General features: G+C 37.2%; 1 protein-coding gene across 1 annotated transcript; it reads right to left on the bottom strand.

Moving 5' to 3' along the window:
- Nucleotides 1-314: 314 nt before the first annotated feature.
- rin1b (Ras and Rab interactor 1b) lies at nt 315-26,042 on the bottom strand. The gene is made up of 12 exons (XM_055228897.1): nt 26,034-26,042; nt 21,289-21,429; nt 19,248-19,362; nt 18,449-18,521; nt 17,957-18,048; nt 16,798-16,973; nt 15,561-15,845; nt 14,022-14,550; nt 9,537-9,845; nt 8,834-8,965; nt 8,176-8,345; nt 315-4,560 (listed from the first exon to the last, which is right to left on the bottom strand). The coding sequence occupies exons 1-12, from the start codon at nt 26,040-26,042 to the stop codon at nt 4,237-4,239; spliced, it is 2,355 nt and encodes a 784-aa protein (XP_055084872.1). The 3' UTR covers nt 315-4,236.
- Between the last annotated feature and the right edge of the window lie 1,720 nt (nt 26,043-27,762).

Here is a 27,762-nt window from a genome sequence, read left to right as displayed (position 1 = left end):
CTGATACACTCCTCCAAGGTCTCTAACTGTCACCTAATTCAGTAGACTTTAACAATAACAGATGCTATTTATTGTAAACAACAAGGATTTTTCAGTGTAGTTCACACCTCTCATCAGACATATATTTAAACTAGTTCCTTATCATATCTCTGTCAGAGTTGAAGAAGCTACTTGGGTGAGTGTCAAAATGTGTTCACTCTAAAAAAAACAGTTGATAAATTCAATTTTCTTTTGTTTTAATCACTATTAACAACTAACCAAACAATCCTGACATCCCATCACACCACACAAATGATCAGCTTCAGTTTGCAGGACAAATATAGCAATAGTCTTTATTGCGATACTGAATTACCTGACAAAATACAGTCATGTGTTTTTACACTGAAAAATAGTGAGCTCTCACAAGTAACACATGCTTCATACACACACACCACATTCGCAGAACCTTCACATCAATGAGAAAGCATGCAATTTCCTTCAAAACATATTAACGGGCCACACACTGTAGCCCCTTAACAGCAATCATACTCTGATTTGATATCTAGCCAACAAATGCAACAAGTCAAAGTAGATTAAATACACTATATGCATTGCCAAAAATATCTAGATTAGTTAAAATTACTTAAATTCATGGTTGCATTCACGTTCTGGAATTTGGTTATGTCATAATTTCAGATGGAGAGCAGTGGTTTAAATAACTCTAATGGAGACTCGTTGTTTTTGAAAGAAATATCAAAACTCAAAACAGACAAATGACAAAAATTGGGTCTAAAAATTGATTAATGTTAATTAATGTTATGGTTTAAAGTCTTTTCAATTTACAATTACGATGCATTTTTAAAAATAATGCCACCACTGTTCGCTTCGGTGTAAAATAAATGCTTTCAACATGGTTCATATATGCAGAGAAGACATTGAGCTTTTTGCCAGTTTCTGTTTCACATGCATAGACCCAGTTACTACAGAGATATTAGCTATAAACCAGGACACTTAAATGAAAAATTCCACCATAGAATTGGTTGCATTCAGGTGACCATCACAAGATTCTTAAATCCCTAGTTTAAAATTGTTCACATAAAACAAAAATTGGCACAAAGTTAAAGCTAACTCAGTATAAATAAACAAAAGACATTTTTTTTCCTCATATTAGTTTCAGAAAGTGGTACCAATTCCAAATAATGACACAATTCAACAATTGTGGATCATAAGTTTGGACATTTCTTTCATTTTAATCTCCCATACAGTTATATAAGTCTCTGCCCTCTATCTGAAGCTATGATATCAAATTCTATAATGTGAACCCAATGTTAAGATATAGATATTATAGAATATTCAAGTAATTTTGACCAATGCAGGATATAGAGTTTTTGCAGTGTGGTCTTTGATGAAACAAGAAACAGTCAGATGAGCTGCAGCAGGACACCAGAAAAGTGGTGTTATCATGTACATTCAGCCAGACGCAGAAAGGCTCTGGTTTGTTGGTCCAATTGTACAGTTACAGTGCAGTGCAAAAGTCTTAGAGAGGGGAGAAAAAAATTATGTTTTTTTTTTTTAAATTGTCTATTAAGTATAATGGGTAAAGACCTTTTCTGATTTTGATGTTTAGTCAACTTATGTTTTAATGGAGTCTATAGTATACAAAGAGATACGATAAGTGAAGTGGCAAAATTTAATTTAGCTAATATAGAATAATTATGCATTGGATTAAGAGGGAAAAGTGACATACTGACATATTGGTGACATATTGGTGTCTGTAAATATGTATTTCTATTTATTATGGAAATAGAAGAGCAATGAAACTGAATTGTTTACACAATGATCATAAGAAGTACATAAACAAATTATGAGAAAATGAATTCTGTTATATTTCTACAAGAGCATAATTTGTGAATTTAACTACAACCATAGATTCAAATATTTATGTTGAGAAAGAAAATATCTGTCAGACCATCCCTGGATTAGAGTAGCACTTTTGGGTCAAGTCACTTTACATTGCAGTATTCATTCACAAGTTATTTTTGTCGCCACAGTTACACACTGACATAGAAGTACTTATCAATTTGAGGTTACTGTCTCTACAACTACCACCAATCACTGATTCAACATACTTTTGAAGAAAATTTGAGTGCCTTGCCTAAGAGCTCTAGTTGTATATTGGTTGAAACTGGGATTGAACCAACCAGATCAGATCAGCTTTACTAAATTTTTCAACATCTGGTAAGATAAGGGTTTAGCAGCTCAAATATTTATTTCTAGTACTGAGAGATACTATCTAAGTGCATCTACTTATGTAGTTTTCATAATTGTTTGTTTGTCATTTTTAATCTGTCTAAGACTTTTGCACAGTACATACACTCGTTCATAAATAAATATGATTGCAATTTTGTAAGTATTAAACTCTCGACACAGAAAAATACATTAGAATACATTCACAAGTCATTCAGAAATGCAGGTTTTCTTGGTTTGAAGTAAAAGCGGCTGATGCATTTCGGTCGCTTGCCGCCCACTCTCCCATTAGGCACCTGCCAACAACACTTAATACTCGCGCAGGTGGGAGGAGGGTCGCAGCTCGTATTCGGTAAAAGTAAAAATAAACTCATCTGTGTGGGCGATTTCAAAAATAAACTTCTTTTTGAGCTATTAAAACCAACTTGCTCACTGAGTTAACAGGTGCTGTGTCACAAAATGGCCACTTTTCATCCATCACTTTGGTTTTTGGAGGTTTGGTAATTTCTTTCATTATTAAAATACTCAAAGTTGTACAGTTTTGTGCAAAGTTCTTGGTGCAGGGTAAAACTGTTGTTGATCAAGGGGGCTTAGATAAGATTTTTGGTCTAATAGTTGTTTTTAAAGGTGTAACTTTTCTAGTGGAGGGTCCAAAAACTTCCTGTCTCCGTGAGGAGTTTTTTGTTTAGTTTTTTTTGCCAGGAATGTTCCACAGTATGGCATAAAATCTCTTAATCTCCATGGAAAACAGCAGGTAGCAAAACAATCATGGCTGTAATTGAATAAATGCAAGATAGATATTATTATACTGTGACATTCCAGACAATCCACTGACATATTTATATGGAAGCAGGTGGTGGGCAATAAAAGTTACACAGTGCATATTACTACAGTTTTGGAGACAGGTGCATGAGAGATGGTGTAAACACTTTTTTGTGCACCAGTGAAATTTCATAGACAAAGATGATTTAGGAACAGAAAGTGTTATGGCTGGCTTGTGTGAGTCCATTCCACTGTGCCATGTTTCCCTGGTCACCTGCAGGCTGGAGCTCCACCTCAAGGTCCGCCCACCACGCCTGTGTGCCATCACTATTTAAGGAGCAGCTCTGCCACAAGACTCTACCAGACCATTGTTTCACAGTGCGGTAAAGCTTAATTAAGGACCATCTGCCTCTGATTTTTTTCCATGTGTTAATTTTTGCATTTATATTATACTTTTTATATAACCATTTTTCCTAGAAAGTTATTCTTGTCTATAATTCAAATTAAAGCATTTATTCCTCTCTCTCCAATTTTGGATCCGTTCTTGTACTAAGTTTAACAGAAAGGAAAGGAAAATGCAATAATTGTTACAGTCAAGATTGATATTTTAAGAAAATTATCACTTATCTAAAAAACTAATTATTATTTTCACTAGATTCCTTTATATTTTTATACCTCTGTGGCTCAATGGAAAAAGCATTTACTCCTTAAAATCTTTAAAGTTTGACTATATATTTCAGTTTCCTTAAGATTTTGTGTAGACTTTTGCACAATACTGTATGTATATCTCCAAAGGGCACACATGGGTTTGCTGATCAACTTCATCCAAAAATATTCTGACAGAAAAAAGTAATGAAAGTAATAAAAGATCCAGAGGAGGTATACAGTGAGAGGGTTACATCACACACACCGTTAGCCTTTTCACCAAGCGAACAGGAAGTAGATTCTGTTTCCAGGCAACAGTCTCACAGAAACTGTCTTTGGACAGGAGCCTCGTCCATTTTTAGTGATGTAATCCTGTCAGTGTATCCTCTTGGGTTCAAGCAACAACCAAAAAACAGTTATTACACATTTCCAGGTCACAAATAGTGTATACAGCCCTGTACAAAAGCAGCCACAACTTTTGGCATTAGTCTATTTGCTGGATCCGTTCTTCTCTGCCCCATTGGAGCGTAGTTTGAAAAGTTTTGACGCAAGATTGGATTCAGAAAAATGAAGAAAAACACTGTTGTCTTCTTGTCTTCCCGCTCACTCCTCACACACAGATTCGCTCAGGTCCACAGCGCCCCCTCTGGTGAGCCGCCGCATCTTGCTGAAGTCGTGGTCCGTGCGCAGGTAGGACAGAGAGGGACCCCCTTCGCTATGACTGGCCAGGTCCTGTGGTTGGGCCTGGGGTGGGAGGGCTCTCATCTCGCCCCCGCTCCTCCAGAACAGGGTGTACTGCTGAGGATCGGACACCCCAAATGTGGAGGCGCACAGCTGGGCCAACGCCTGGCTCGTCTCCCCCGCCCTCCACTGCAAGGTCCGCACCGCACTACGATCCCCGTCCTGGAACAGTATCCGAACGCACCTCTGCAAAGACACAGAAAAGAACAGAGTTTACAATCTATTTAGTGATCTGTGTTCAATATTATACTTAATTTAAATTGAAATACTTTTGGTTACTTTAACATCAGGCTTTAGGGGTACACAAAGTAACTTTTAAGGTTGCATCCGCCTTCTGCTTGATGTTATTGCTTTACCCAGAACATTACAAAGTATGGCATTAAACCTATCTAGTTTTCAATTACAGATGTGATGCCTGGTGGCGTCAAATTCCAGGCAAAGCATAGCAAAGCATCTCCATGTGTAGACAAACATAAAAGTTATATAGTGTACCTTTGATGTTTTCAAACTTTAAGTATGTATTAAAAAAAACAAGTAAATGTATTTCAGTCAATATTTCTGTGGATACAGAATGCCACAGAGGAGGGAAGCAGTTCAAATGAGGTTAAAACATCTGCACAGGCATGTATAAATAAAACAAACACAGGGTATATTTTTGATATAGGATCTTTGGGGAAATTTGTTTTTTTCAATTTCAAAGTTGATACAGTACATCATCTGTATGCAGTGATGGCTATGAAGCAATTATCATCTTGACTCTTTATTGTAGATACCGCTGCAGAGTCCAGATGCCAAAAATACCCTCCCCAGCACATAGAATACACTGACCCATAAAATCAATATCTAGTTGGCAATAGTGAACAATTCTGTATCACCAGCTCGTTAAGTAGGCTTATTAAGAAGAATTTCTTATGCCATTGGCATTTGGCAAAAATAATATCTTGAAACAAGACATAATTGCCTTGAAACAAGACAAATAACCTTGTTGGTTCTCATAGTTTTCACTCCCTAAGAAAATATTTGGTTTTCCATGTACCACCAGGTCTAAGCCAGTTTTATAAGACTATACCAAGGAGGACTAACTGAAAGTAGGATTAAAACTAAGCAACAATGAAGACTTGGCAAGTTTTCTGACCAGTATTGCAATTAGATTTTTGATTAATGTTGTAAAGGGAGAATTCCATTCAGAGTTCACATTTAAAACACACACAATACAGGTGTATTAACATGAGAAAAGATTCACTATTTTACTTTACTACTACCCTCTACCATCTGCTTGTCTCCATGGAGATATTATTGCTTTGCCTGGAATGCCCCACAGTTCGGCATCAAACCTATTTTGTAATTACAGATGTTTTTGTTGGTGAAAATATTTGTAAGTTGTTGTCTCTCCACAGAGATCTGACCAGTGTTTGCAATTTGCTAACTGCAACTATTAAAACTGGAATTACATTTTTCAGTTTAAACTTTAATATTTTGAATTGAACTCATTAAACACAAGTAGATGTTTTGTATTTGCTGAGTACAATACCCACTACACACACTTCTTACTCCTATAATTGTCTAAAACTGTGGATATATACATGTTCATGTGAATCGCAGGTCACAGCACTGAAGAGAGGGCAGAAGATGGGGGTGGAAAGACAGAGAAAGGGAGATAGAGAGAGAGAAAGGGAGAGAGAAGGTTCACCATAATAACAATAAATGATGTTCGTAATGTCAAAGATCTCCAGTGGAAAACAAAGCTCTAACTGCCCACACACTCTCCCTCTCCCTGATACTAGAATCACCTTGTTGGAGATGCTCATTTCATGTTTGATAATCTATAAAAACCTATTTAAATAATGCATTAAACCCATTTACGTAGCAGCTAAAGTTTGCCTATACAAGAAAATGTAAAGTTTGAGCAACATAAGCGCTACTAAAATCACAAACAGGACTCTTGAAAACACTTGGCTATAATTGCGTTCAACCTATTATATAACCACATCATAAACCAACTACAGACATCAACATAGCAAAAAAAACCCCACTATAAATATTTCTACAAGCAAATTGTGTGAAAATAGGTGTCAACTTGAAAACACACATAATAATTCATTAATTCAACCAACTAAAATATATCAAAGAAAATAGACTAAGTAAAATGATCAACAGGTATCTATTATATGAACTTGAAGAAAAAAATCAAAATATTCGTATCCATAGGTCCAGAATGATGAAATATTAGACTGTTGCCATAGCGATTAACAATTTAAAACTAAATATTATATATTCTGAAAGGGAAAAAGTCCTCAAATTGTTGCATATTACAGGAAGCTGAAACCCATGAATAAGCAAATGGTGAGAAATAAGGTGTTAATTTAAAAACACAAATAATTAATTTACTTTTCCAACTAAAATATGTAGTAAAACAGACTAAGTTAAATGATCAACAGGCATCTATTACAAGGGTTTAAACTTACAGAGTCACCAAGGTCCGCGCTGTCCGTGTGCATATTGTGATTGCCTGTTTCGGTGAGTAGTTGCAGCTCAATAAATTTCATGTTATCTGACCGCCCACTTCTTCATAGCACTTGGCTGGCTGATCCTCGCTTGTGTCAGAGGAAAAATCTGGCTGCCGGGCGAGCTACATCGGCTATTTGAAGCCAAGAGAGGAGCACCACGTGACCACGCAAGCAGATGACAATAGGGCTGGAAGATTTTGGGAAATTTCTAATTGTGGTCTTAATGCAATTTGATTTGAGATTTGTATCCTAAAGGTGCACTGTTTAACTTTTGTGCTGGAGGGGGTGGGTGTCTTCATGGGGATGTTTTTGTTTTTGCCTGGAATGTTCAACAGTATGGCATTACATATCGATCTTGTAGGTATTGAATTACATGGGTTTTATTGCACAAATTTGATCTCTGTAACATCTAGTTGAGTCACCTGCTTGTCTCTGTGCAGTTTAATGAATTTAATGCCATTCTGTGGAACTTTTCAAAGCAAGGGAATCACATTTGCATAGAGATAAGCACCAAAAAAGAAATATGATAAATGTTAATTTCAGCCAAAATATTATTGGATAAGGGCATGTAGTACAAATATTGTACATTTAAACACATGGATGGACGTAAACAAGGTGTAAGTGGCTGCCAATGGTAATTCCAGACAGCCGTTTCTCTACCAGAAACGTTTCTCTTCTCTGGTTCAACATTTGTGTGAATGGTGGGTGGAGCTATAACTTCACATTTAACCATGTTCATCAGTGACAATAGGAGGAGCTTTTCAAGAAACCCAAAGATGCTTTACATAAGGAGACAAAGCATGGTTCATGGTTCAAAAATGAGTAAAAGACTTGTAAAAATGTGTTCCTGCAAATACAAGGCTTCTACCAACTATTATCTGTTTTCATATGGACTTCATTTTAATTCAACACATTTTAACTTGATTAATATTAGTTTAGAATATCCACTTTAATATGCCTTTCACGCTCCCTTTAGACCTGCCTTTCTATTAGTTTTCTCTTGCTACAATCACACAAAGGTCAGAATTTTGACTAGGCAACTCGTGTGGAAGCAGTTCTACAAAATTTAGCTTCATACTATAATTAATGAAGTTGTCAGCAATACAACTTAAATGTCTTAAATAATTTCATTAACAATTTGCCAACAAGAAACAACATATCTCCTCACAGAATTCTCTTATCGCAACCATATCTTTCTGATGAAACAAGTCAAAATTATGCAAATGTTAGCGTTGCTGCTGTTGATAGTTTCAGAGTTTACGGGACCTCATGAATTTGACCTTTTGCCCTGTACCTGGTTGTGTTGGTTGTCCTTGTGCCTCTGGGCCTCTCTGCTCCGTCGACTGCTCCACTCCTGCAGTGCCTCCTGGGCTTGGGGTGTCATGAACCCCCCCAAAGGCTTCTCTCGGTCCCAGGTCTGGATCAGACACAGGCTGGCGTACACACTAGTCAGGTAGTACCCCCCTGGAATAACAACAAAATGTACCAGTGAATTCTCAATATTTGGAAAATGTTTGTCCATTACCACATAATTTTCGTAAAGACCCTGAACCAGATATTTTCCCATGTATTTGAGCAAAATCTGTCATGCCCCTGTACAGATATATTATATAAGCATCTCTTGAGGTCAAAATCCCTAATGCGTGTTGTCTGCATCTAGCAAGAAAGCATCATATTGTCTGATAATCAGGAAGTGCATGTTAGCATGCTAGTTGCTATTAGCTTGATGGCAAAACTTCGCTCTGGTCTCTGAAAGTTGTAAATACCGCTTATAAACTGCTGTGTATAAACTGTGAATTATAAGTATGCTCGGAATGCATAAAGTAAGGGAGGAATAACTTTGGAAGTAGCCATAGATCTAGAAAATCTATAGCAGAACAAATGAAGAAATAGAACTACCCAGAGACTAAGAAATCCATATCTTGCACAAAAGTGTTTGATGCTTGTGGTACCTTCTCCTCCGAGCCACGAGGGCTCCAGCAGCTCCATCATGAACTCCACATCTATAAGGAGCTGAGGCCGGTTACACTCAACAATCACATATGACAGAGACGGCAGGAAGTCATCCCAGCTCACTTCCTGTCCTGAGAGAGAATATAACAAAATGTGACTTTAATGGTCCTAATACTTAATTAACAATCCAACCATAACCTCTAACCCTAGCTTCCTTAATCAAGCAGTTACTAAGCCTGAATCTTTCCTATTAAACTAAGGTGTTTTTATTATAAAGTGATACCAAAAATCTGTACCACAAACAAATGACTGCAATACCAATTTTGATGATCTGATATAAATCAAGACCTTTCTAAAACTATTCAGGAAAGGTCAAACTTTGTCCTTATTGTGAAGTAGTTATATTACCAGTAAGATGTTTTCGACAACCTTATTACCAATAGGTGTCCTATTATACACAGTAAAATATATTCTACTGGCTAACTGAAATATTTTTTACAGCCTGTAAAACATGTTGTGCTATTGAAAATTTAAAAAACTGACCTTGCAGTTAATGATTAACTTCTTTTCTTTTTTTCATTCTCATGCAAGTAATCTAATTATAAAGCATAATAAGCTCCTCAACTTGGGTTACCAGGTCTCACAACTTAAATAACCATAAAACACAACAGTCCATTGTACAGTATTAGAAAAGAGCCTCACCATGTGGAATGCCCATAGCTTTGTGCACACATTTGCAGATCTGCAGAAGTAGCAGCACTTTGTCTATGGGTGAGTGTGTTCGGTGCATTACAGTCAGCTTCTGTTTGACCCTCTCCACCTCTCTGCTGTCTGGAACCCCAGTGCGGACCCCCAGCTTGGCCATTGCCCCCTCCCCCTTCAGATGTACCATGTTCTGGGACACACGCTGGCTGGACCCGTCCTGGTCGTGGAGGGTCAGCAGGGCCTTTTTGAGGTGAGAGCGAAGAGGTCGGAGCACACAGGAAAACATGGCACGCTCCAGGGCAAGGTCTGAGGGGTAAGGAAGATGGAAGTTATGTAAAAATATGACAAAATAACACTTTTTTAAAAACATAATTGAACCTTGGATAATCCTTTACTATACCCATTTGGAGATTACATATAATATGATCTAATTTATGGCCAGTTAAGGGTTGCCCAAGATGTACTGTATTGGGGTTCACAAATAGCCAATTAAATAGCATCTTTATTTGATTAGAGCAGCTATAAAAATGAGACACACATCTTATAACAAGGGTGGACAGAAACCTGATTTTTGCAATATATCAGAAATGTGCTAAAACATGTTTGATATTATCTCATAGACAATTTCTTGCCTACCTACTTACAGCAGTAACAGCTCTAGCCATTCAGAAACAATAGACATCACCAATAGGATAGTTAATTTATATTTATAATTTACAATTATACAAAATAGTGCAAGCTACCGTAGTTGGTAACAAAAATGTACTGTAATGAAGAGAGCAGTTATTACTGGACATTATTGGTCTACATAAAACAATGTATTCAGTGGGTGGAGGTCTATCCCAGCTGCCAATCATGTTCTGAATATCATGGTATTCTTGTATTAATTTAGCAGTTCATATTTCAGTCTTCTCGCAACTGTTAATGGTTCTGGAGTTGTTTACAATGTACTCTCTGGACCGAATGAAAAACATTTTAAAACATTAATCACAAATATAATCAAAGCAAAACTTGACAAAAAAGTCACTATTTCTTTTTTTCAAAATCATGCTATGATGTAGTTAGTCATAAGCATAACTTGTTTGATTCGGAGATGTTGCCTGCTTGTACTGCTTATAATAGCAGTACAAGCAGTACAAGCTTTGCATTAAATCAGTATGACAGCCATTCGTGTTGGCTTAATATCTTTGTTATTGCACACAGTATATGCTAAATTTCAGTATGTGGGATTGAATTTAATCACTGGTTTGAAAACTGCACTAGAAGAGTGAGGGGGATAAAATATGTAAAAAGAGTAGGACTGATTACTGTGTTTAAGATGTGTGCATATACACAAAACAACACTACATTCAAGTATTTGAGACATCTATTTTGTATTGTATGTTAGGGCTGCAAGATTAACCACAATCAAATAAAACATTTGAATGGATCCAATTAGCAAATCGCATAGGCTACAATTTTGAAGTACCACAATTTTGTCCATAAGCTACAGAATATTTAGCATTAGAACTGCATACCTTTTACTTTAGAACATGTTCTGAAATGTGACTCGTTTATTAGTTTGTCAACTCTTGTTTCAGTCTCTTTGTCAATTCTTCTGGACAAGTTTAAAATAACCTGTCCAGAAGAATAACATTATTTAACAATAATTTTTGGAGGTCAATATTTAACTTTTTTAGTTTTGAGCTGCAGAAGGTTGAATACAAACTAATCACTAAAGTTTTCATTTGACAATTTATTTATACCACCATACCATACCATATTTTTTAAACAAAATTGTATGTTTAGAATCATTTTTGGGATAATCTTGCTTTAGGGTTATTGCGTCAGTGGAATTATTTTCAGTAATATAATTTATGGTTTATTTTCAGCAATATATCACACTTCAAAATTTGTTATAGGCCTACATTATGTTTTTATAGTTTTATATTTTTTCCCACCTATTTCTCTATGTTTTTACTTGGACTTCTATTAAATATAACCAATGTTAGCCCTACTATGGTATAGGGCTGCAGGATTAATCACATCACATCAAATCTGCAATTTTTGAAGTACCATAATTTTCAAATAACAAAATATCTTATTAACACTGTAGTTTAGATCTATACAAACATCTGAAATGTGATTCTTGTATTAGCTTGTCAGTTAATTCTTTACTATTTTTGTCTGGGCACCTTTAAAATTAATAGAATCCTTTTTCTTTAAAAAAAAAATAAATCGTAATCGATCGTTCAGCCCTACTATGGTCACCACCCGTATCATGCACAGAGACACGTGCCGCTCTGTTTAAACCATCAGTGGGCTGTCTCCCTTTGGTGCGTAACAATCCTCAAGTGCTCAGTGTTTTCAGCATCCTCCCATCCAATCATCTCTCTATCTCTCCATCCTCTCCCTTTTTCACTCCCTCAATAACATAGGGCCCTCTGCGACATCCGCAAAACCATCTCCGCTCACGACTTTCCCCATAACTCACTTACTGCGTAAAATTACAGTAACCAGGCAGACATTTGACGCATAAGTGTATCTGATTACATTTTCAAAGTAGCTTGCACTATTTTCATCGCGCTTTCCTCCCTCTCTCCCTCCCACTTGGCCGTGAATCGTGCCGCGGTTGGAGTGAGCGTAGGACTGCGATATCTTTTTATGATAAACGAGGTGGAGAGGAATAAATGCAAATGCCTCAACCACCGACGCAAAACTGAGATAGATCTGAATCAGGGAGGACAGGAGGCGAGGAACTAGGAAGAGAAGAGAGAAGGACGCAAAAGCAAGGAAGGAAATAAGGGTGGATTACAACAGGATCAAAGAACTGCACTATACCTGGTCAATTATGTTTACATAGTCATGCATTTTACTTTTAGGGTTGGACAAATGATCACAAATGATCACATGTGAATTGAGATCCAGCTGACATGATAAGCATGGGTTGTTTTAATAAAGAGGTCTACAGGAAATTCTCTGTCAGTGAAAGCATGTTGTTTGGGGCAGGGCTCAGAGTTTTGATTTTAATCGAATCAAATATCATCGGATCATATATTAATTTGAGTAAACGATTCCTATTGTTTATAATCAAAAATGTATCATGTTTATGTGGGCCTAGGATAATAACAAAGATTTCTTAGTTCCTGTATTGTTTTCAACTTAACTACTCGATACTTCATTCTTAAATATACTGAATACCTAAATAGATATAGATATGTAAAAATCAAATCTGTTTTATTTTGTAATATTAATTTTATTTTATTTTTTACTTTCAATCCCTTCTATCAAGTAACTACTTTTATGCTGCTACTACAACTACTACTACTAATACTACTACTAATACTACTACTTCTACTTCAATAAAGCATACATAAAAGGAAATTGCTAGGTCTCCACCACTAAAAAGAAAAGGAAACATAGAATCACAGTAAGTGAACATTGCATAGCCTTTCTCTCTCTTTCAGCCCTGAAGCTTAATCTGAACTATCCAACACATTTGCACACAAACACGCACACACATACACACATATTATGAACTATCCAACACATTCACACACACCTGCAGAAAAAACAACATCCAAGCTGAGCCCACGCACACACATCTAACCGCTGAGCCTCACATGGAGCTGGCTGCGTTGCACTGGAGGGCTTCCCTAATGCTGTTTTCTAAATGCAACGATGGAGCCGCACCCCCCACGCAAAACTACTTTGTGTTGACAGTGCCTTTCAGCGCAGCCCACCATTTACTCAAGCTGTCTGTCTCCTCTGGCACCACTGCTACTCAATCACTGCTGCATAATACTCTGGCTTTGGTCTGTTTTTTGGTTTGTTTCTGCAATAACCAATGTATTTAGTCTACATGTTTTTAACTTAATTTGATGAAAAACCATGAGCTGCTGTATGTCCAATTATAGGGCAGTATTGTGGCAGCACTGACGAACTTAAGCCCATTTTAGCGCAAATATGGAAAGGGAATCGTGTAGTGCATTTGTGGACTTGAAAGATGTCTGTGATTTTCTCTCAACTGGATTTAACAAAAGTTTGATATCTTGGCTTGCTCTGCTGTTGTGACGCTTCACCCAATAAGCTTGGGTCTATACATCTGAATGTTCCACCTTTTCCCAACTGCTTTCAGTGAGAACCATTACTGACTGATAATATGCACTTAAAACTTGAACTAAGAGTTCTACTTATATCTGTATTGTTTCTGTACAAAGAATACATTGGCTTGTAAGCGACTGTGTGTGGATTATGTACACATTGTATTAAAAATATTCAATCGCATAGCTTCTAATGACACTAAATCTATCCAAAGATGTCTTCCCTATAAGTTCCAAAAGATTATCTGCTAAACTATTAATCAACTAATTGTCTGTCTGAGTCTTTCCTGACTGAATATTTTGTGTGTACTGTACTGGTCTAAGAGTTTGCCTAGTCTTACCTTGTCTAGTAGTTTTATGGGACAAAAGTATTTCAATTCAAAATCAGCACTCAATTTACCCGTTTCATGCTCAGGCACCAGTGTCTCTATGGGGGGCTCCAGCTCTCCACTGTCCAGCAGGCAGCACTTGGCCTGGGACAGAAACATCCTCATGCCCTGAAGGAGCTGCACTGACGTCACACGAGGAGCAGACGATGACACCAGACTCTTCAGCGCCTCCCTTTGAGTCAGCAGAAAGTCCTGAACCATGCCCCCAAACGTGGACCGCCTATCCCTGGACAACTCCTCCACCAGCCTGGTCAAACGCTTATCTGGAGCAAAGAAACACACAAACGCCTCGCTCATTCTATGCATCCCGCCGCGGCCCCTGGAGCGCACCAGAGGGGGGCGCTGTGAGCTCTGTGCCTGCATTTGGGACATGGTTTCAGAATCTGAGTCGGAGTCCATGCTGCTGAAGGAGCTGCTGCTGTCCAATTCGGCCAGAGAGGGGGCGGGGCGTCTCTCCAAGGCCAGAGCCGACACCTCAGTGCTGGACTGTCCCACTGGAGCGGAAGGAGGGGGTGTGGGGGGTTCATCTGCTTTACCTGCCTGGAACAAAGAGTGAAAATGCTTACATTACCAAAATAACTTTAATTAAGATGACTCATGTTTTAGATAAATTGTGAAGTGAAAAAATGAGGGTCTTTGAGGCCATTGATAAACTGCTCATTGTCAAGGGTGTTGCCTGTCCACAGCAGACATCATAGTTGCAAAATGTTGCAGCTTCCTTAATTAAAGTTTCCTTCATCCATTTGAATAATCAATGAGAATGAGAATGTGAGCATTTTCATTCAACATGAGCAAGCAAAGTTAGTATATAATATTTAAAACATATTTAAGACCTCACCAGGTAAAGCCAAAACATGAAAGCAACTCATGGAGAATGTTCCAAAGGTTTTAACTTTCTATTCCATTTCTAATCATGGAGTTGACATGCTTTTTACTTCTCTCTTTTACTCATTTTCTGATGCATCCAAAGTCAATGGCCAAATCAATAAGACAAAAGCTTTTTCTTTACTTTTGTATTCTATCATAGCAAATCATTTGCAAAAGAGTGGCATGTTTGTATTCAGGTTTCATTTATTTTTGTCTCCTCATAAAGATATTTGACTTGGAACAGGGGTTAGTAGCATTAACATACAGGCATGACATAACATAACAAAAAACAAAAAGCACCGAAGAATATACAATCACTCAGGATTCACAGATCAGCATAATCAGTCCATGTTGTTAATTTTATGGACTGGGGCACAAAAAAGTTTTTATACTTGTTATTCTTACATAAAGGAACCCTGTATCTCCTCCCAGACTGCAGGAGCTCATACTGTGTGTTGAGCACATGTAACAATCAGTTGTGAGACAGATTATCAGAGATGCCATCTCTGATGATCTGCCGCACAATTGATTGTTCAAAGATCCCATACAATTGCATTAAATGTAATTGAATGGGATTTATTCAGTCTTTGGACTTGCACAAAATTGTTACTAATTACACTACGGTCTTGTTTTCATGTTTGACAAATGAGGCTTTGCAAACATTAAATTAAGTAACATCTTACTTGTGTTGTATGTACAGCCATCATATCATCCTCTTCCGCAGAGCCAGGGGACACAGCAGGGGTCCTCCTCAGTACTCCTGCCCCAGAGTGGAGCCTCCTCTGCGGGTTAGGCTTTTGCATTCCCCCTGCGCCGTCCTGATCCTCGGACATTGGTGGAGAGAAGGACCCTCCCTCGAGAGACAGGTTCATGGACGACTCGGATAGCCTCAGTCTCATGCTGCGTTTAAACCTGTGCCGTTTGTTGGAGGCGCTGTGGTTTACTAGCTGCTGCTGTTGCTGCTGCTGCTGAAGAAATGAAACAGGTCAACAATTCCTACAAAACGCAGTTCAAAGTCCTTGACAGAAAAAGAAATACATTAAAATCACAATACAAACAAATAAAACCATAAAGAATCATAATAACTTGATAATATCCAATTGTAGTCCCTTAGCGGCGGAAAGGGTAAATTTTACTCAAGTAAAAGCACAGCTACATGGATAAAAATAAAAATACTTCTCAAAGTTACTAATTAAATGTTTTCCCACAAATTTTAGTAGCATTTTAGATCTGTCTTTAAACTGATAAGATAGTATGTAACTCTCTGGGGTTGGAAAGTCACCTGCATGATTCCATGGAAATAGAAAGGTAAAACTATACGGAACATTCTAAATGGGGATAGATACGTTTTATGCCATACAGTGGAATTATAGCCAAAGGAACAACATCTTCATGGAAAAAGAAAGTGGAAGCCCTCCTCCAGGCCAAATAGGAGTCAGGTTTGTGCAAATGCAAGGCCGCTCACAATAAAGATGCATATTTTTTCAGAGTAATAAACACATTCATAATGAAAAACGTGTTTTTACTATGGAAAATTTACTTCCGGAACCGGAGTGGCCGGTCACTGTTGAGCTCCAGAAGCAGGTGATGCAGTGCTGTTATGTGTGTTATCTAGAAAGGCATGGGGAGAGCAATAACACAACAGTGTTTTGGGATGATTGGGTCTTAGATGAGTACTGAAGAACTACTTGGAAGAGTGGCAAAACATATTCACTCTTTTGTCCAGTTGACAGAATTTAATTTTCTTATCTGTTCTCAATGAGATCAAATCCTAGCAACAAGGCTAGGGATACAGGATTTGATCTCTTTGAGAGCTGCTACATCCTCCAATTCTGTGCAAACCTATCCATTTTCAACCCATGATTCTAATTGAAACAAGCAGAAGAAAAGAATAACAGACTTTGCAGTTGAGCTACTAACCTTTAAGACCTCCAGCTGTAGGAAGAGTGGGTTGATGAAGCAGAGTTTGCCCTGTCTGCCTCGGGTCATGTTCAGGTTCCAGTCCTGGTTCACGCTCTTCAGAGTGCTGCTGGTGGAGGGGCCCTGCTCAACCGGGCCATTCTGAATCTCCGAGGCATTTGGGGAACTCCAGAAATCTGCAAACACCAATAATGCGCAGTAAAGGCTCGGAATATGACTGTGTTATAGGGCTGCAGAAATATACCGCAGTAGAATCAAAATTTTTGTTGCCAGAATTATCAAACCACAAAGGCTGCATTTATCTAGCAGAATGTCCTCTGGAAAGAATAAAATATCCTCCATTTTGTTGCTACTTGTTTGTAGCCTGGCTGCAGGTTAGACCTTAACAAACATGGTTGTAAAAATAGTAGTTCACATTTTTGTCTTCTCTCAAATGCTAATGCTCCTGCAGTTATTTACAGTGCAAGAGAATCATACTTTTTAATAAATTCTATATCTAATACTTGTCAGAAAAAAATCACAGTTAGTTTATTCCAAATTCATGCAGCCTTAGTTGATTATGATTAATTTTGGACCTGTTATTTTTTCTCTAGAAGATAGTCAATAAGCTGTGAAGTTGTGCCAAGATACTTAAGTTGGTATGCGCTATTGCTTTGCCTCAGAGCATTCAGACCATATGTTACACCACCACCTAAAGGTTTACATTAACTTAGTTTGTCGACTGCTAAAATCAAGGTAGAAGAAGTTCCCTAATCGGGAATCGAACCCGGGCCGCGGCGGCGAATGCACCGAATCCTAACCACTAGACCACCAGGGAGCGCTGACTGACTCTAAAGGAAGTTTTGTCACGTCCAGCCTACACGATCTGGTAAATAATTGGTTAATATTTGATAAGTAAATACTGATCATTATTATTATTAACAGAAAAGTGCACATTTCATCAGAGGAGATGCACGTTTTAACGCACGATTACCTGCAGCGTGCGGTATGTGTGGACTGCAATAGTTTGATATTTAGCTAATAACGTGTTAGCTAAAAACCGTAAATGTGTCAAGAAAACGAGAGTAAACATACATAAAATGACCAAACTAGGTTGAAAACATGCCATAACGTTATCACGTTATGAATAACGTGACAACAGTCTGGTTAATGTTTGTACCTTGTCCCATGTGGGAGATAACTTCCAGCTGTCTGTGTGTTGTGGCTTTGGCGATAGCATCTGGGAGCTTCAGTGGAAACGGGAGCACATCTCTGTAAAACACAGTAATCCAACTATCCTTCAATATATACAGTCAATGATCCTTCAACTACTCTTTTATCGATCTGCGCCTGGATCTGTGCACTTTCCCTGACTTAGGACGCATTTATTATGAAGTAAGCATAGACTGAGGGTAAGTCAAAGCCAGATGTACTACAACTTTACCAAAGCCCTTTACAAACAGTGAACATGGGTAATCTTTGGGTAATCATACTGTCATCTCTTTTCAGAAGTTAATATTAAGTGTGTACACTTTTCAGGTTTTCTGTTACCACTTTATACCAGTGAACTTCTTAACAAAACAATATTAATATTTTGATAGATTTGCTATAATAATTGGTTAACAGTTTAGTGGAGCCCTAATCTAAATATTCGATTACACCTGTGTTTTACCTGCTGATACAGTAGAAGGCCACCAGGCGACACAGGTCGGGGAAGCTGAGTGCTGAGCTCTCCAAAGCAAAGGCTGTAAACACAAACAAACAAACATACTGTGTGAGAGAAAGTGGGTAGCTTATAGTAGATTTAGCAGGTAAGAGTAGATACATTTGACCCATTTATGCAGTTCCAAAAACACAGATGAATGAATGCAATGTTGCATCTGGGATTCCTGCTTGAGATCCTGTGCCAGGATTTGCCAGGACCTTTAGTATGTACCTGCTATTTCTGTTTTAGGTTGACTGGGGAAGAAGGTGGCAATCAAACCTAAAAGGTAAGAGTTCTAACCCCTGAGCCACCTTGATATGTCAAGAGGTTAATTGATAATGAGGGTAATGGCTGAGTGGTTAGCACTGAACTCCCAACAAGAAAGCTGTAGGTTTGACTCCTTTCTGTGTGGAGTTTGCAGTTTGCATGTTCTTCCTATGTCTGAATGTCTTTCATCTGGGAACTCTGGTTTCCCCCACCAACCCAAAACACAATAGCACAATAGTTAAAATCCACCAACTAAAATAGTCCCGACCAAGCCTGTCCCAAGATGTGTGCAAGGGTCCCTGGCATCTGTACATACAAGAGGAAAGGTGATCTATTAGACACAGTGACTGAAATAAAACTAAGGATGATTTATTTTTAATTTTTTTCATGTCACCCAGTATACTCACAATAATGGTAACAAATTTGATTTAGTCACATTCCTTGTAGTACCACCATACAGCATAAGCAGTACTGATAGAGTGCTGGCTATGGTACTCACTGGAGTCCTCCTCACAGATGAAGCACTCTTTCACTGACGAGGCGCTTCTGTCTGATGTCACTCTCAAACACAGCACTTTCCTCTGACTCGAACTGCACTTACGAACTAAAAAGGTCTAAAACAAGAACAAAATACTCTCACTTTACATATATGCATTTATCTGATGATCATACTAGACAAGTCCATTTCAATTCTTCATTCATATAGTTCATTCACTGCAGTCAGGCTAGTGGTGAGCTCCATGGGACAGGTTGTTGGTGGTGTGGCAGCTATGCTGTGCCATTAGCCATGAGGTGGTTAGTAATCACTTGCATTTACTAAGTTATGCTTCTTATAATATAAAATTGTACTTCTCTTAGTATTTTTCACTTCAGACACCATATTATTCTTATTTAAGTGATATATTTTTCAGTGTAACAGGACTAGTAAAAGTTTTGACAAAAGCTTTATGTTGACTATATTAAATTCTTTAAACATTTTAGTTTTCTTCACCACTTCTTCAGTTATGATTTAGCTCATGACTGACTAATGACTGAGTTTACATGTCCCACTTTAAGCACGTCTATTAACAACATTTCAGAGAAGATTTTATAGACATACAGATGACATCAAATATATGAAGTAAGATATATGGCATTATTTAGCAAAAAAAACAAAAACATAACTAACTCTACATTTAAAAAAAAAAAAAGATTTTATATTCAAATAGTCAAAGTAGCCACCCTTTGCTTGGTCAAAAATATTTAGTACAGTTATTTAACTTTTTTTAATTTACTACATAACTCCACACATCTTGCTTCATATAGTGGAGGTCTTTCGTATGTTTCTAAATGGTAGAAAGTAGTAAAAGTAAAGCAAAAAAACAAAACATTGATTTGATTTTGGTAGTGTAAACAGATAAACTAATACAAGAATCTCATGTTTGTCGAGGTCTAAAGTACAAGGATAGCAGGTATTATGTGTAATTAGAGATATCTTTCTGGAAATTTCTTATATTAAATAACTTCATTTTTTTGCCATTTACTAAGTGTTTACATTCACGCGCAATTTAGATTTGAATTAAGTCCATTATTTATATTCAATAATATAACATAATAAAACATAAACTAATAGCCATTGCTGTTTTGCTAATGCCTTTATCCCTGTCACGGTATATTCCATTATTATTATTATTATTATTATTATCATCCCATGTTAACAGATGCATTCATATTATGTTAAACAAACCATTTAGCAGCACTGACGATAACGTGTGAACTGTAGTGTGAAATATTATCTTTAACATATGGACCATCAATTCATATGTACAGAGACAACAATATGGATTCATAGTGCTATGGCAACAATATGAGGCCAAGCTTGTTTTTCTAAGGCAAAACTTACCATTCAACAGATTGTATTTTTGTGTCTCAATAAAAACAAACAAAAAAAATAATCAAGTGACATAGTTTAAATTTATATTTCTAACAGACAATATACAGACAACTGAGTAACGCTGTAGCTGTATTAATTGTTAGATATATTCGTCAAAGTTTTAACTTTAACTGACTTTTCTAGTGGGTTGTCTGTCACCTTCTTGCCTTCATGGAGATTTAATTGCTTCGCATTTGTATTCATCCTGCATTTATCCAAACACAGATGTTTTTATTTCTCAAAAATACTTGGAAAAACAAGCATTCATACTGTGAGCGGCATTCCTCTTCACAGATCGGACCTTGGTGTTGCCTACTTGTCTCCATGAAGATAAATATGTTTAATATCATATTATGGAACTAGCAAAGCAATCATTTCTCCATAGAGACAAGCAGATGTACTCACCACACCAGGAAAGTTACATAGTACACCTTTAATATAAACTACACATATTACATCAATTTTTGGAAGTACGCATTTTACTTGATTTTCTGTTGATGCTCAGATATACAAATAAAATGCATGATTGCTATCTAGTCATGTTCGGTGTAGTGCTTGTAAAATACTCAAATTGCATTCAAAGCAAGTATTGGTACAGTCTGTATAGGTAATTTGTGTTTGGTCTGACCCCCACAGGCTCCCGTAGCAGGATGTAAACAGCAGATTCCTGGTTGAGTGCAAGCTGCAGCCACACGGGATGAGTGAGAAGTAAGCGGTCCAGGACGCTGAAGACCCTGTGGGATGCCCTGGCACTGCCCCCCTCCTGCATCTGTCAAGACAACATACAACAAGGTCATTAAACACATACACATCACATAATCATTATTTAAACCAGGGAGGTTTAAAGAGACAGAGAGTAGAATAGTTAAAGAATAGATAAACGTAGATCCCAGCTGGCAGGTGGGGTAACAGTGGCACTTTCTCAGTGACTACAAGATTTCAGATTTTTCTAATTTCTAGTTAAATAGAAGAGCAATGGAAGTATAGAGCTTATTTTATGTTTAAACTCTAAACAAATTATTAGGGTGCATATATAAAATAATAAAAAAGGTGCCCTATAACTTTTATGATGGAAGGTCTGCCCCCCACTTGTATCCATGGAGATGTTATTGCTTTGCACGGGATATTGCATTAAATTGAGCTGTCGTGCATTTTTTCAGTTACAGTGAGCAGACTCGCCTTTTCACAGATCTGACGTGTAACTTGGCCTTATGGGATGACCTGCTTTAAATAAGCCTTCTTGGTTGAAATATAACTTATACAGAAACACATTTGGGCTCTTTTGGGTGAACAATGAAACAGATGGACTCTGAGATCCCATGCCTCTGATTTTCACCAGATTTGAAATTAGAATCTGATTTTGTATTCAAATTTTTGTCAAAGCGTTTGAATTCATAAATGACAAAGCATGATTAGCCTTCTTCAATCATCAGTTTTGGGATTAAATGTCACCATATATAACATTTAAAGTTACAGTCCATAAATTCTCGATTCTAACCTTAAGATTCTAGATTTACCTTTCAAAAAACTTAAAAAAAACCAACAAATTAGTATAGCAACACCACATACAAATTCTGCTTAAACTTATCAAACTGAATAACAACCACTTTAGCATTAGCAGTCAAAGGTTTGTAACTTTTACCTATCTAAAATATTTGACCCTGTGGTGTTACCTGCTTGTGTAAATGGATATGTTTAATGCCTTACTGTAGAACATTCTAGGCTAAGCAATAACATCTCCATGGAGAAAAGTTACATAGTACATCTTTAACTACATCTCTTCTATAGTATGAAGTGTCATAATTCACGTTGATGTCTTGATAAAAATTTATCTTAGAATGCAGCAGCATAAAAATACAAAATTCAAAATTGGTGTTAGTTTTCAGTGTCATCAACTGAATTAAAATTTCCCTTTTTTCAAAACTAACACACAATCTGACACAAAAATACCAGTGCAGATCACAATTGTAGCACAGATTTCTAGTGATAAGATTCTTTCACATTTTAACAATGTTTTTCGACCATTTCACGCGATATTACACACCACAGAGCAGAACAACATGCTCTGTCCGGAGTGGTACAACCTGCTCCCTCTTCACAGCCACAAAATACTCATTGTTACGAAGAGATTGACTGTGATGACCAAGACAACACTGCATAATGTCAAGAGAGAACCATTGACCTGTTTAAAACTGTCAGAAGTTGTCAAAAGGATCAAAAATCAGATACTAATCAATACTAAACTCAATCTAAAACTAGAATCAGAACTAGATACTCATTTGAGGCTGTATCAATACTAAAAAATTACATTCACAGGACAGAAATGAACCTTTCCTGAAGAACTTCAGAATGATCTTGAGTTGTATAAGGCCACATAGACTAGTATATGCCCATTGACCACTATGGAACCTGCCTGGATGACTGAGGGATAACGTAGATATAAGACCACTTGGTAATATAAAAGAAAGTACCATGGTTTAATGTTGAAAATCACATTCTGTTGTCTAAAGAATGTTTTTGGGTTTTTTTTTCATCGTGGTACCAGAATTGGTATTGAGTATCGAGTCTTTCCACTAGTGTCAAAGTTGAGTTTGAAATTTTAGTAACATAGTGCTGCTAAAGTCTATCCATTATTGTAGGTCTCCATACGTTGAATTCTGTAATTTCACATCGAGGGAGGACACAGAATTCAACATATGAGTTTCCCCATTGTGGGACAAAAAAAGGTTCTCTTATCTTGAATATATTTTCTCAACGAGATCTGCTTTGTCGCCACTCAAAATTATCACTTTTTCAAGCCTAAATAAGATTTCCTGAAAGAACACTATTGTGTCTCACAACATACATCCTTACACGAACTGTACATTTTTGTTAGTTTCCTTAAAAATTAAATGGGCGGACTGTTTAGTATTGGTGATTATGTTTGTAAAGTTTCTGTGAAAGATGTGCTGTCTTTCTCATCATGTTCAGAAAATAAATATTTCCACAGGGCCTATTTGAGCTGGCACAAGAATATTTCCAGATGCGCTATTGGTTGATACCACAGGATAGCATGAACAGAATCCTGTTATTAAAACTTAAATCACAAATCTAATCGAAATCACAATGCTTGTCAGAAAAATTGCAATATTCCCTATTTCAATATTTTCCCTAAATCATTCAGCCCTGTTGGCCAACGTTAAGTGGCTTTTATATTATTTTCTCTTGGGGAAGAAAATATACTCATTGACAAGGATAAAATCTCAGCTTTATCTCACTTTAGACCTTTCTTATCCCTAGTTTAGGCCCATTGTCAAGCTAGGTTAGACCAGGTGGTATTTGGAAAACCAGTTATTATTCTTATGTTTGTTATTACAACCTAAAACATGCGCCAATGGTAAATATCCTCAGGCTAAGGGAGTCCTGACCAAGCGTAGCTCAATTACTACTGTACTGAATTACTACTACTGACCTTATAGGTATACCTACTTATTTCTTCACTTTTTTCTTTACTCAAACAAATTTTACAGTGCAGCTCAGAGTAGCAGGATTGAGCCGTGGTGCAGCAGGTACTGTCCAGTGTGTGGTCTGTGCACATAGGCTGAGGTGGGTGTGTTAATGACTGTGTGTCAGCCAGAGCAAAGAGAAAATTTGAAAATGTCACAGGAGAGAAGCCGACCTCAGAGTGAACATCGTGACAATCTTTCACTGTTTAAAGTTACCATTACCTCAAAGCTTCCTCTCATTCAACACAGCCATATAATGCAAATGCTCACCAACTGTGTTGTATAATAAAGTTGCACTATGTAACTTTTGTGTCCGTCAGCTGCTTGTTTCCATGGAAATGTTATTTTGTTGTTTCATTAAACATATCTACTTACATGAAGACAAGCAGGTGATGTTATCAGTAAAGATCAGTGGAAAAGTATTTTGAGGGATTTTTTTAGCAAAAACACCTGTAACTGCAAGTACAAAACTGAGTAATGCCATATTGTGGAACATTTCAAGTAAAGCATTAACAGCTCCATGGAGACAGGGAAATGTAATTTTTGTGTTGTACTGAGGGCACTCACTGCCAGACATGGAAGACTGGAACTTCTTTAACAAAGACAAGCAGGTAGCAGACCCCTTTAAGTATAATGACATTTAATCAGGAAATTACCTGCCAGACAAACTATAGGAATGTGTCTAGGAAAAGAGAAGTCTGGGTCTTGTTGTTGAAACTGAATTATTATATCATGTTAGAAATAGCAACATGGTGAACTGACAGTACAGAATGGCAAAATTTAACATGGAAAATTCAACATCTCCTCCCGCTTCTCCCTCCTCCTCCTCCTCCTCTCTGTTGCCCTATCTTTTCTTTTCTCCCTCCCTCTTCTCTTTCAGCGGCTAGTCCCCTCTCTCCTCTCCTCTCTGCTCGCTCTCTTCATCTATCTAGTGCTATTTCTCTCACTCTACCCTCTTTATCTCTCACTCCATCTCTCTTACTCTGCCCCCAGCCGCCGTTTCACTTCCCTATTTCTCTCTCTGCTTTTCTTCCCCATTGTCCTCTCTCCCTCCTTTCCCCATCTCTCTTCTCTCCCTCTTTCCCTCCTCTCCCTCCCCTTGTCTCTCTCTCTCCCCCTCTCTCTCTCCCTGTGTGGGTTGAGGACCGAACAGAGCAGCAGATGGTTGCCTTGACGACGGGCCTACACAAAAGTCCTACCAGGCATTTCCCACTCTGCTCCACACAAACCTGGGCCTGAGGTTTTAATGCCCATTTTTATTATTTTATCCATCAACAATTAACTACACCAATACTTAGCTGAGTCAATACAACAATATCACATGCAGTAACTAGGCTCCTGTCTGTATAGTATATAGTATAGTAAAATATAGCTGATGCATGGGTTAGAGAGTGATGAAAATTTGCGACAAAATATTCAAAATCTTTCGAATGGTCAAAAGTCCTCAAAATGACAGCTGTAATAGGAATCTTTAACCCATGAATGTTAAATTCTAATTGACAATATTCATGTCCACATTATCAACAGATGGATAGATAGATGGGTAAATAGGCAATTAGGTAATTATTTTCATTGACAACGTGTACATTCAAAGAGAGAATTAATATAACTCAAATTTTAACTTGATAAATTTCATTCAGCTTCAAACATTTAAGGATTTTTTGAAAAGTTAACAGATTGTGGATATAAACACACTTGTGAGGTATGCTATGCCAAAAATGTTTGCTATTCATATCTCAAGTAGCATTTGAGACCAAGTTATATCCCTTCTTTTTTGAGCAGCATTCTTAAAGACGCTATACCTGATTTTTAGTGTCTTAAAAAGATGAAAAACAGAACTAGTTCATGTTGAACAGTTTGCAGTGGTCCACTGTTATTTTTCACTTACCTTAAGCATTTTGCAGCCAAATTATTCACCACGATGTGTTTATAAGCATTTTTCACAACTTTCAGAGACCACAGCAGAGTTTTGCCATCACGATAAAGCTAACAACGACTAGCATGCTATTGTGCACTACCTGATTCTCTGACAATAAAACATAAAACATTTAATTTATCTTTATTTATACAGGGAGAGCCCATTGAGAATACCAGAGTCGCATTTTCATGAGCACCCTGTTAAAAATTTGTACAATACAAACAAAAACAAACAAAACAAATAACTGCACAAGTCCATTTAAAACTAGGGGTGGACCGATCCGATACTGATATCGGATATTGGCGCCGATACTGAATAATTTGCTGGAGAGGATATCAGCTTCCAAATATCAGTTCAGCCGATATCCTGGTTGGACATATAAATCAATGTAATAGCACTATTTCCTGGGCGTAGTTAGCCCAGAAACTCTCATAATGTTGAAGTTTTATTTAAATTAAAGTGTTGCTTGAGACAGCTACAGAACAGCTTAACAGCATAACAGCTGCATGACACATTTGCATTAGTTTTGTCTTATTTTATTTTAAAGGAAATCATTGCTGTTTTCAGTCTCTGCACTGGTATGAGTTGGTATCAACACTTAAAGCCATAGTATAGTACCGGTATCGGAACTGAAAAAGCTGGATCGTGTATCCCTATTTAAAACATTAAAAGACAGGTGCAGGTGTGATTATAAATGTTTATCACCAGATTATTAAAATGCAGTCCAGTTTTGCATGTCCTTGAAATGTATTCCAGTTTTGAGAAGCAAAATAATCAAATTTCAGTTCTAGTGCTGCCAGTTTTTAGGCATAGACAACCATCAGTTTTTGTACCAAAGTTCAACAAACAAGTGAGGCAGTCAGGGAGTCTATCAAGTAGTTCCTTATAAATACATTTATACAGTGTTGTTCTCTTCTGACAGATAGCGATGGCCAGCCTACTTTTTCATTCACCACCTGCTATGAAACGCAGGGCATCTAAGGGTATCTAAAGGTTTCAAAGTAGAGGCTGAAGTTTGCATGTATATTATATCTTCATAATCTAGTACAAAGAGAAAGGTTCATTGAATTTCTTTTCTGTAATTCAATGGGATACAAGATATGTTTCTATAATAAAATGATTGTTTTGATTTTAAACTGTTAATTCCAAGATATGTATTTTAAAGGATACATTTTCGTCAAAACATAGTATTTATAGATGATGACTCTTTCAATCAATGTACCATTTAGTGTATAGAGATTTGTAACTTGCACATGACTTACATATTTTTATAACAGCATCATCTTCATATAAATGCATGAGGCTTTCTCTTAAATTGCAACCAATTGATTGAATATGTATGGTAAAATGCAGTGACCCCAAAATTAAGCCTTGGGGCACTCCTGAAACCCATTGGGGTTTATGTTTTTAGTTTATGTTTATGCCTTTGTGTAAAGGCAAAACGTGCCGTTTTCCATAATTCTGTTATAGCTGCCATTTGAATTGACCAATAAAAAATATGTAATAGAGGTTGAATTAAATATGTGGCAGCTAGTAAAAGAAGTTTTGGATCAAGGTCATCAGCTCCTGTGAACTTCTTTGGGTCTATGGGGGGAGGGCATTTAAGATCTCCATGTAAGTTAAAGGTCTTAAAGAAAAAATCTGACTGCTAGGAGTTCAGATTCAGCATAATCCAGAGCAGAAGGATCACCATTATCCA

This window comes from Periophthalmus magnuspinnatus, chromosome 18 (genome assembly GCF_009829125.3).
Source record: "Periophthalmus magnuspinnatus isolate fPerMag1 chromosome 18, fPerMag1.2.pri, whole genome shotgun sequence".
NCBI classification, from domain to species: Eukaryota; Metazoa; Chordata; class Actinopteri; order Gobiiformes; family Gobiidae; genus Periophthalmus; species Periophthalmus magnuspinnatus.
The sequence above is the reverse complement of the archived record's forward strand: the minus strand, read 5'-3'. Positions and strand labels throughout refer to the sequence as shown.

Bases quoted from the DNA above. Each gene is read 5' to 3' on its own strand.
- rin1b (XM_055228897.1), bottom strand. The intron at 18,522-19,247 runs GTGAGTACCATA...TTGTGTTTACAG, and splicing joins CATCTGTGAGGAGGACTCCA to CCTTTGCTTTGGAGAGCTCA. The intron at 15,846-16,797 runs GTTAGTAGCTCA...TCATTTCTTCAG, and splicing joins TACAGCTGGAGGTCTTAAAG to CAGCAGCAGCAACAGCAGCA.